At 39.8% G+C, this 11,733-nt stretch overlaps 1 protein-coding gene across 1 annotated transcript in view; it reads right to left on the bottom strand.

The window, feature by feature from the left end:
* Positions 1-371: 371 nt before the first annotated feature.
* Positions 372-11,733, bottom strand: part of LOC130252656 (PDZ and LIM domain protein 5-like) — a 44,195-nt gene continuing 32,833 nt past the window's right edge. Inside the window, exons 8-11 of the mRNA XM_056490452.1 lie at positions 8,364-8,544; positions 7,228-7,348; positions 2,937-3,052; positions 372-2,322 (exon numbers count right to left, since the gene is read on the bottom strand). Of these exons, the coding sequence (XP_056346427.1) occupies positions 2,233-2,322; positions 2,937-3,052; positions 7,228-7,348; positions 8,364-8,544 (508 nt within the window). The 3' untranslated portion in view covers positions 372-2,232. The remainder of the gene's footprint in view (positions 2,323-2,936; positions 3,053-7,227; positions 7,349-8,363; positions 8,545-11,733) is intronic.

Here is an 11,733-nt window from a genome sequence, read left to right as displayed (position 1 = left end):
AGCATATGGATTAAATAATAAAATTCAAATTAAAATGATGAGGCTAAACAAAATTTAATTGGATTTTAAGGACGATGACAAACAGAAGTTTTTATCCTACGTTAAAATTGCAAGGTTTGAATTGCAGAAATCACGGAACGCCTTTTCCTGTGCATTTTCTCCCCTCTTTCCTCACACATGTGCAATAACGCTCCACTGAAACCCAGTCTGTAGGTCTCATTTCTCCACCTAATTTTAAAAGCAACCTGGCTTATTTGTTACTGTATCTTGTCCAGTCTGCTTCCACCCTTCTGATTTTCAGCCAAACTCACAAAAGGGTACATCTACAAAGATTGTAAACATTTTAAACAGCTTTATACCGTACCACCTAATTTCTTCTTATTTACCAACATCCACCAAATTTACCAAATTTCTTCTGTACCACTGGAAGTCAAGAAAGAAATGTGGGAATATTGAATTAAAACAACTTCAGGAAATAAAGTGAAACAGCCCCATAATGTGAATCTGTCTCACTGAATTAATAAAAAGCCAAATATTTTTTCATATTTCAGTACAGTAATTTTGGTTTTCTTTCCTCCTCTTTTGTTGATTTTTTTGTTCCTCATTACAATTGCTTTACTCAACCACGGCAAATTTTTGTGACTTTTTTAATCCATGTTTTTTTGGCAAAACTATCTGTTGAATTAGTAAAAAAACTTACCCCACAACAACAGAACAAGTACATGGTTATTTTCAATGTCTACTAGAAAGAGCATTAAAGACTAACAGTTCAGCTCTGACACCCCAGTTGAATCAAACAGCAAGTAAATTCAGTTTCCTTCAGGAATCTGCTCTGCAGATTTGCTGAAGCAAATCTGCCCTGTGCAGAGGGGCACCACCTCCACCCTGGCTGATTGCAATTGCTCCAGTTAAACCAGTTAAGCTCTAACTTGAGGCTAAGGGGGACTGAGCTGGTGCACTGGTCTTGTGCTGCCTCTCTGTGTGGATGTAAAATTCATATCAAGCCACAGAATTGGCTGATCTGGCTCGTGGCAAATGCATAATGACAGCATTGTCTCGCTGCTCCCTTGCAAGATCTGAGAGGCACTGAGTTGCTTAAACCAATGGAATATCATTTAACAATACATTCCCTACATCTGGAAGAAAAGAGAAAAGTAAATCCTAAACTAATAAAAATCTTAACAGCTGAGCAAGAAAGTTAAGTTTTCAGGACACTACCTGGCACACCACCAATATACATATTCGTGAGCTACATGGTAAAGAATGTACTGAGAAAAAAACAATGTCCTCAGTTGCACTTCAGCAGCTTCCCTCATTCAAGACCAGAATCTCACATTCTGGATAAAACCCACTGTTACCTGCAGATTCAGCAAAATTTCCCCTTTACAAGGAACTTAAAGCTACCTAAAACCTGAACTGCAAACAGAAGAGTTGAAATCCCTGCTCCCTTAAGATTTAATCTGACATTTTCACCTATCAAAGACACCCTCAGCAGCATGGGGTTTTGGCTAGTGTTCTGGCAGTACATGAGTTACAGAAAAGCATGCCATCTATGTTTTAAGTGGCATCTTCTAAATATTCTTTTTCACCAGCATAGCCACTTAAAAGCTTTGTAGAAACCTCTGTCCCTTGCAAACCCATCAGAAATTTAAGTGCAAAGGCACAGGTACATGTAATTATGTAGGAGGCTTCCTGTATATGAATATCAGATTAAAAAAATAAAAGTTTTGGAACTATTTATTTTGTGTAATCTTATCTTTACTTTGAGTTCCTTTTAATGGAGTTTAGCTGCAATACTTCTGGGACACACTTTAAAAACATCACCAAAATAAAGTGATTTGGATTGCTGAATCCAATCTTCTTTTATTTGCTGAATAGTGGCAAGACCGAGACTTCTAATATCAGGTATTTACTTTTATACATACTTCACTTCTCATAATGAAACAGAGATAAATGTGGTCATAAAATCATGAAATACAGTAATGTGCAAAGCATAGAGATAAAGACACTCTAATTGTTTGGCTTGGGTGAAATCCCTGATACCTTACTTTTTATGAAGTAAAATTGTAAATTATAAACACTCTGAAAAATCAGTACAATTCCTTCTGCAAATTTCCACATCTCTTTTTCAGTTTAGATAAATTGTATATAAATAATTTCAACCAATTATTGAACATGGACATTTTAACTTTTCTGCTCAGTACATTTGTTAGACAAGATGAGCTCCAAGTATCAGATGTTGATAGAGTGGGCATGTTTCTTGCACAGTGGCTTGTCCTTCTTGGAGAAGAAAGTCTGGCCCTCCAAACTGTCACTACATACCTGAAGTGGGATAAAAAAGAAAAGAACATCCAATTCAGATGGATGAATTGTGCCATAACTATTCAGAATGCCAGATCATGGTACTGTTCTATGCACAAATATAATCAAAGAGTAAGAATTACCTTTTTTTCAGGTATCCTCTTTTTTATGCAATACCAGTGGTTGGTGCAAGCATAATCTCTCTTAAAATGAGATACTTAAGTGGGAGCAGAGTTAGTTTCAGAATTTAAGAAAAAAACACCAATCATTAAGATTGGGGCTTCTCTTTTGATTTTTTTGGTCATACAATATTAGCAAGCAATACCTTGGCTACAGTGTCCTTATGTCAAAAGCACTTTTGCTATTTGGAAACACAGCCCATTGCCTTATGACCTTCAACACTTTCTCTGAGGATGTGAAGGTTGAGGGTTAAATGCTGGGACACAGGGCTGCAATCCAGGACACCTTTGCACACCCGCCAAAGGCTTACAATAGCAACACACCTTCCAAATAACTGGGAAAGCACTTTTGGTTTGGGCTCAGGGGATTGAGAGAGGTTAGAGCTGTTAACTCCCATATGGGTCAGGTTAGCACTGCTGCCAGGGTTTGTTTAAAGGCAGGCCAGCTTTACTTACAGAGCATACAAAGCAAGTGTCATGCCAAGTGTGGCCCAGGGCTTCAAGAAACCTGTCTCCAGCTTCGATGGGGAATTCACAGCCATGGCACATCGTACCAAAGAGGGCATAGTAATCTGCAAAGAGATACAAACAGCTTTTGAAGAACATGCAGAAAAGCAGGAGACCCTTTGAGAGCTTTGCTCTTTCACTGGCAATAGATTTGGACTTGCTGAGGTTTATTAGACTGAGTATACTGAATAAAGAGCCCCTGAATCGAAAGCCTGGGATGTTGACTTCTTGCTAATTCAATTCTTTTCCTCATCCTTTCAAGTGGGCAATGCTTCCATCTTCCTGGTGTTTCATTTCCTTGAGATGAACAGTGTGCTGGAGACGGGGAAATGCACTTCTTGAGAGCACCCATGTGAACTCTTCATGTTCCTTTATGCTCTCTCCAACTCTGCTTTGAAAGCACAGCCCAGCTGCTCACACTACAGACCTTCTCAGAAAGTAATGAACTCTGACCTACATTCTGGCACAATTTTTGCCCCACATTGCACAGCTCAAAACCATGCAATCATTAGGCTTCTCTCCTAATTAGAGTCTACAAATTTGGATCAAGTCAGAATACCTTTCTAGTCACTTGAGTACGTTACATGGCAAAAAAAAAAAAAAAAAAAAAAATCCCCAAAACAAACAAAGAAACCCTTCCCCTTCATTACTATGAAGAACAAGAAACTTCTCCAGCAATCTCAGGAGGAGGGACTAAAACAAATGGCATTGAACCACACATATTCCCCAGCCCAAGTTGTCTGGTCTTTTTCACTTATTTCAACTCTCAAACACCCCATTCTAGGCATTAATGCTATAACATAAGAGAATCTGGGACCAGCACACTACCCTGACAAACATGTCATGCAACATTATGTCTTCATAAAATGAACTACAGCCAAAGTGACAGCCATAATGAAGCTTTGGACTCCATCTACCAGTAACAGAGTGTTACTACCATACCAACACACTGCCTCTGACAGGGAAATTAGATGCCAGGGGTCGTTTTCAAAGGAGAATTACAAGGGGTGGGAAGTGGGGTAGAAGTGGATTTTGTTTCTCACCTAGACTATACAGATCTGCTGAAGCTCTAATACTCACTGCTGCAGAGCCCACAGAGGATCATCAGATGTGTCAAGCCCAAGAAAAAAGTCCAGGTTGTGTTTACTAAGAGAGTGTTTTGTGTGATGACTTTCCCCAAAATCAATCATCATAGGAGGCACCTCAGCAGGATGGGGAACACAAGTGCTCTGGAATAGCAAAGCCCTTGATAGCTGCCTGTGGCAAGAAACTGCTTCACCAATCACCTCTATTAATACATGCTACTGGAATGAATTTCTAAGTGTTTAAGAAGAAAGACAATAAAAATATCAAATGGTAGGCCAGACCTGTGCAAAGCTCCTGAAGGACACAGTCTCATGACCATACTCTTTCAGCTCTTTTGCATTTGTGGTCATACAGAATCTGACTGATATTTTCCTGGTGCCAGCAGTTAAAACCTTTTGTAAGTTGGCCTGTGCTTGTGTTGATAAGTTTATTGGCTTTTCTTCTGAAGAAAGGGCAGTAGATAAGGCAGAATGAAGGGCATCAGTTTTTCTTTTGCATGCTTGAATTGGGATACCACAGAAGCCTTCCAAGGCAGACTTCTTACACAGTCACATATCAGTGCTTCCTGCACACAGCATTTTCAAAACTAGGCTACTAACTCCACACTTAAAAAAAGTTCAAAGTTGTTGATATCTGGACTTTTATTTTAATTTTAGCCTTAACATCTAAACCCAGAACATTCTGCAGATTAATCTCCCTCTAATACTAATAGCTGATGCTGTTACAATTTCAAACACAGATTTAAAATTAGAACTCTCCTTTGCACTAGGAAGAAGGAAAGTTGGCAATGACATTTACTCCTTACTTCTTTAAAATTAGTCATAGACTCACAACTCCAGCTGGACTGAAAGTCTTTGAAAAATTAATATAACTCAAATTAACATCTAGCTAGTGAGCCAGAGCCATTACAAAGTATCAGTGCCAATAACACCTCACAGATTGCGTCTGCATTAAATTGCACTAGCAACTTTCTATCTCAGAAATAAACTTTGCAAGAAGTGTAGTATACTCGAGATCTCACCACAGCTTTTCCAGCTCACAGTATAGAAAAATTCACATTTTGCACAGGAATTGTAACAGTAGCACAAATCGATGCACTGCACAACACGTGGATCAGTTGGTGGCAGGAACAAGAACTGAACCTTAACAGAACAGACCCTGTCATGAGCTTTCCACCCAAAGGGGAATTATTGATTGCTCCAGTACTATTTTTGAATCATCAAATGGTTCCAGGATTAGGGGCTTCACATTGCTTCAGGATGAAATTTCACCGTGCTGTCACACTGAAGGATGCTGCTCATATAACTGTTTCCTCTGCTGCTCCACAAATTCAATAGGAGCAACACCCTACCCTACATTTGTCACCAAGTTAGCAATAACCTACTGTGTCCTTTTGTATCTGCCAACATCTTATTAAAGCAGCCCTGACAAGAGAAATTTTGGATAAACTGGCCTACTTCCCTTCATGCTTAGAGTACCTAACACTCGCCCTGGCACCCACTGTGAACAACATTGGAATCAGCTCAGAAGGAAATCTAAGCTCCAAAGAGGTCATTAGAATTTCATGTAAAACCTTTCTGGTCAATCCATTTCTACATCTAGTGACACTGCAATGTTCCTAAAAGTAGAAGGAAAATCATAACAAGGGTCCAACAGACAGTTCCAACACGATGAAAACAGAATTTTGATATAATTTTGTCTCTCTTACAATTTTTTGGGAATTGTTTTACAAATTGTTTATTTCTTTCCTAGCTCAGAGGGGTACATGGAAAGTGTTAAGCAAACTAGAAAACCAACTTAAATAAAAACTGTTCCTATTAATAATAACAGGTTGACAAGAGGCTCAACATGGCCTGGCAATGTGCACTCACAGCCCAGAAAACCAACTGTATCCTGAGCTACACCACAAGAGGAGTGCCCAGCAGGCAAGGGAAGGATTCTGAACCAGCTACTCTCCTCTCCTGAGACCCCACTGAAAGCCCTGCATCCAGCTATGGGGCTCCCAAGATGGGATGGGACCTGCTGGAACAAGTCCAGAGAAAGACACACAGATGCTCTGAGGGATGGAGCACCTCTCCTTTGAGGAAAGGCAGAAAGAGTTGTGGTTGCTCAGCCCAGGGAAGAGAAGGCTCCAGGCAGACCTTACAGCACCTTCCAATACCTGAAGGGGGCCTAGAGGTAAGCTGGAGAGGGACTTTTTACAAGGACAGGTGTGACAGTACAAGGGGGAGCTTTAAGCTGAAAGAGTATATTTATATTGGATTATAGGAAGACACTTTTTACTGTGAGAGTGGTGAGGCACTAGAACAGGTTGCCCAGAGCAGCTATGGATTCCCCATTCCTGGAGATATTCAAGGCCAGCTGGATGGGGCTTTGAGCAACATGGTCTAGTGGAAGGCATACTTGCCCACTGCAGGGGGATCAGAACCAGATGATCTTTAAGGTCCCTTCCAACTCAAACTATTTTATGATTTTTTAAAAAATTTTAAGATTAGTTGGAAGTGCTAAAAACCAAACCATAAATGCTCTGAACTTCTAGACCATATCTAATGCATCTAATATTAAGAGCATCTAATTATTGATCATTATAAGAGCATCTAATACTGCTCATCAGGATTTCAAGTGCTGTAAATGTATCACTGTATTTCTCCCCTGACAGTTTTTGTATCCTTGATCCTGCAAAAACTATCTGGACAGATTGCTTACTCTTGGAAGCCCCTCAGGCTGTGAATAATGCTATTCAGAGAAAAACACACTCCTTCACTGGCATTTGCTTGTGTTTGGTAAATAAGCAGAATTACATAAACTTCAGATTATTTTAAAGCCAACCAGAAAATCACCCTAAAACTAACACTTTGATGTATCACTGATACTATACAGCTGAGGACTTCACAGGTATAGGTAAAAACCAGTGACAAGAAGCCTGCTGCTGCTGAAGCTGATGAAGAAATCCTCACTAACTCCTCCTGCTGCAAATTTTAAAGTGTCTACAGCAGCAGTGGTTGCTTTGAATTGACGTATCAAAGTTACCTGAAATTGCTGGGACACTGCTAACGTGCAGCTTGAGAAAAGGGAATTATTTGCTTTTCCCCATCCTTACTGAGCTCTGCTTTCCTGCACAGCTGCAGTAAACTCTGGTTGTGTTGCTTCTTACCCGTCTCACAGTAGGGATCACCATCTTCTAAGTGAAAGACATTATTGCGGATGGGGTTATGACAGGCCACACACACGAAGCAGGAAACGTGCCAAGTTTGTTTCAAAGCATTTATTACTTCCTGTGGGGATTAGAAAAAGTGTTAGAAACATATTATTTAGATGTGATGACTAGGTTGTGGTAGCCATGCCTCCACACTTGATTCATTTCAAGAATACTTCGTTTCCTACTGCTACTCTGAAAATAGGTTGTGCACACAAGTTCTGCAATGTTAAACTTAACGAGGTGCTTTATTTATGGTACATCTCCTTATTTTACATGAGCAATCCTTCAGGGTTTTTGGAAGGTTTGCCTTAAAATTGGACAAATTTTAAGAACTATTTTGTTCAAATTCTTAATTTTAATCAGGATCCCAATCATAATGGTCCCCTGAAATAAGAAAAGCAGAATCTCTGCCTTATCTTGAAGTCTGTGAGAGTTAATCAGAAGACATCACACAGAAAATTATGACTGCTCTGTGTTGTTTTGGAATATGCTATAGTGCCAAATATGACTTGAGAATTGTGCTGCCAGAGCCCTGCATGACCCCAGTTACACAGGAATGCAGACACATTGCTGTCTGCAGTGAAACAGCAGCCGATCAGCTGGCAGCTCAAATGAGCAATATCAGTGTCCAGTAGGATAACACATCTTTCCATCTACATTAATGCTGGGAATACTTCAGAACTTCACATCTAGCAAGCAGTGTGTTCTTAATGCCCAGCTCACCTAAGGAAGATTTCTTCTTTTTACTTCCCTCCCTCCCTTCCCCATTCCCATTCTGTAAAAATCTGCAATTAAAAGCATTTTGCTCAGGAAAATTTGGCAATCGCAACAGCTACAGAACGGCTTCATGAAAACAGGTGCTGAGCCAAGGAGAGTACAGCACCTTTTCTCAAACTGACTGAAAAGGTTCAACATTAGAAGATCCAAATTTGTATCCTATTTTGTATGTGATGAGAGAAGAAAAGATGTGTCAAGACTCTGTTTGAAAGAATGCAGACTGGGCCAGATAAAATGGAATTTCACAGCAGAAAAGCACTAGACACTGTGATTATTGTTCCCAACAAGAAATAGGCCACTTGCTGGTTACTTACCCCAAGGATCTTCCTCTGGCACTTGGAGCACTCAGGAGCAAAGAACTTCTCATAGCAGACCTCACAATACAGCATTCCTTTCTCTTCCACAAATCCAATGTATGCCATGGAGGTTTTGCAGTGGGCACAATTAAATTCTTCTGGATGCCATGACTTTCCCAAAGCCACCAAGAAGGGTCCTCTGATTAGAAAGAAGAGATACTGTCAGCAAATGCACCTGGGCTGGCTCCTGCAAAAGCCGTTAGTAGATTTATCTGCAATAGCTCTGTGTCATTACTACACTGTTCACACACATACACAGCTCCATCCCTCTTTCCTCCTACAGGCTCTAAGAAAGCCCCAAGTGTTGACTGCATCCATCTCCATTGAACTCTCTCCTAGAAATGCCCCCTCACAATAAACACTAATTCTTTTCACTTTACTGCATTTCAGAAATCTTATTTTAGAACTACATTAAATACAGTGCTGAAAAGTCTGCTGGGGAAGTGAAGAATGTTTCCCATGTTCCCAATTCCATCTCTTGCAAAGAGATATTTGATTCAGTGATATGATCAGCTCTCCTATAGTCTGCATTCATATTGAGACTACAAATATAAATAGATTTGACCCCACTAAGAGCAGATAACATCAGTTTATTCTAAGACAAAAATTCAATCACCGTCCCTTATCCAACAAGTTTCTTACAGGATAATCCATCCTAGTAATAAGAGGATTTTTTTGTATTAAAATAGGTCCATTCTTTCCCAAACACACACTTTCCTCTATCATTTGTAAATGCAAAATAACAATACTTTTAATAGTATTTGTCTGGTTAATGCAATGCAGTTAATAGAAAAAAAAATTATCCATTTTTCGGTCAACAAAAAATTCTGTTTGTAATTTATAATTATATATTATGACAACTTATATTGTCTCTACATTCATCTGAAGATATATTCAGCACATTAATCTCTTTAGTGAACATATTTACTTTAAAGAGGTGCTTCCAAGGTCCCACCAACACTCAACCTTCCAGAATTCAGGCTTCAGATGAACTTTGTGGTTCAAGTTCATCTCCCTCACCAGATTTCTGGTTTTTCCTACACCAATAAAGATGGAATTCTTTCAAGCAGTGCTTAATTTTTTTTTCTGATCTAATACTGCATGAAAAAAACCTGAAAGTTACTAATATGACCACCTGCTGCTAAATTTTTTTTTTAAACCAAGCAAGCTATGAGAACATTTCTCTGTAAGATTTTCATATAAACAAAGCAACAGCAATAAAGAAAAAAATGCAAACAAACAAGAAAAAAAACCCAAATAATCTGTCCAAATCCACCTTGAAATTTGTTTATGTTGACTCTAAAATAGAAATATAAGTGGGCTGAGGAAAGAGATCAGCTTCATCAAGGATAGAATGCAGGGTTTCTCTTGTACATTTTCTCTGATGACACTATGTATTTTCAGCAGGATGAGAAGTCAAAGACAAGGTTTAGGACAGACTCAAAGACTTAGGATAACCCAAAGCCCTTATAAAATGATGAACATATTTAATCTTGGCCAGTTTCTTCTGTTCACCCCTGTTTATTGGAGGGAAAGCAGTGAAAAAGGGCTCCTGAAGAGAAGCCTTTAGCTCTTTAAGGAGGGAGCTGGGGCTGAGCACAGCTCTCCAGCCCCGCTCCCAGCGGATGCCTGAGCAGTGCAAACACTGACCTAACCCGATACCCTCCCTCTGCTCTACAAGCACCTTTTTACATCAATGCCCTCTCAGTTATGTACTGATCAAACAATACAAGCCCTTATGTACAACAAAGTGCTCTCAGAGCACCGTGTCAGCACAGGCTAATTTAACAGATTCATTAACACGGGGCTGACACCAAAGACACTCTCCCGGCTCCAGGTAGGATTGAGTTTCTGGCCATCTGCACTGAAATGACAGGCTCAGCTCTGCAATGGGAAGCAGGCATGCTAGCAAGGGGAGGAGGAGGAATTTTTACATCTGCTGCATTTAGCTCTCCAGAGTTTACATGTTGAGGTCAGGCATCCAGGACAGTGCGCAGGAACGCAGACGGACGGGGAGCAGCCTGAGAGTGCACCTATGGAGCTCCTCTCCCAGAGCCCCCAGACAGCTGGGGCTGTGCCCTGCACAATGTCTACGAGGTGTTCCATTAGTGCACTGGCTCCATGTGCACACATGTCCAGGAGAACACTTTCTAAATACAATTTTACTTTCAATCAGGCCGCAGTTTAAACATGTCAAGTTGATACTGCGGCTTAATGATACCTGCAACTTAAAAGCTGCCCTAAAGCACATGGAAGGAAAAAAAGAAAAAAGAAAAAAAATACCTGCCATGTAAAATACACTAAAACATGATATTCAGAACTTGGAGGTGTTCCCAGTCTCTGCATAATTTTGCCATCAAAATGATAGCTTCCAGTAATGAAAGGTATTTATTTCCTCTATTAATTTGAAAAGGACTTTAAAGTCCCAATTTAAGTAAGGGGGCAGGATGCCCACACTCACACAATGTGACAGAAGCAAGGGGGATGCAATACTAGGAAGATGGCTGCAGACAGCTTCATCCTTCCCCATTTAAAAACAAAACCAATAAAAATCCCACATGCCTCTGTCAACTAGAACATATTTGTAAAATGTGCTAAAACCCCACACTGTCCAAATGGGATATGGGATGACCCAAGTAGCAACATTTGGCTATGAATGTGCCCCTATCCCAGGCTACTTTGACATGCTGAGCAATTCTGAACAAATTTCTGGCACCACCACCTAGACCACGTGAATGGAACTCAGAGATGAAAATGAACTAATCATTTATTTTTTTTTTTTTTTTTGAAAGAGATTCTGATTGATTTACAAAAGTATTTGCAGAATCTAATGCTCCAAAGGACCACCAGGTACATGATTTTAGCAGTCACCTCAAACGTCTGGATTCTGCATGTAACAATGATATTGGGGCAAACTAAAAGGAGAAGTGATCAACATACAGGAAATGTGAATGCAATTTCAATGACTTAACACTTGTAACTGAATATAACTTCATCAGTATGATCGTGATGTAATACATTAGTATGCCAGTAATTTAGTTTCTCATGTGGCTTGTGTTATAATAGCAAGCCAGAACTGAAATTTGGTGGTAGAGAGATCAAAAAGGATTTCCACATCTGCTAGGAAGGCCAATCACTTCACAGTTAACCATATAGCAGTCCTACATTCTTGGAAGTTTCTTCTTCTCCTCTCTGAAAATGTCACAGTATACAATTTGTGTACAGGAGGTGCAGAAGGGAAGCACCATTTGTACTTTTTGCCTTTTGCATTTAAAAACAATTAAGCTCTATGAAAAGGTGACAAAGCCAAATCATCATTCACAGCAGA

The sequence above is a fragment of the Oenanthe melanoleuca genome, chromosome 4 (assembly GCF_029582105.1).
Source record: "Oenanthe melanoleuca isolate GR-GAL-2019-014 chromosome 4, OMel1.0, whole genome shotgun sequence".
NCBI classification, from domain to species: Eukaryota; Metazoa; Chordata; class Aves; order Passeriformes; family Muscicapidae; genus Oenanthe; species Oenanthe melanoleuca.
Note: the sequence above shows the minus strand (reverse complement) of the source record. Positions and strands in the feature narration are given on the sequence as shown.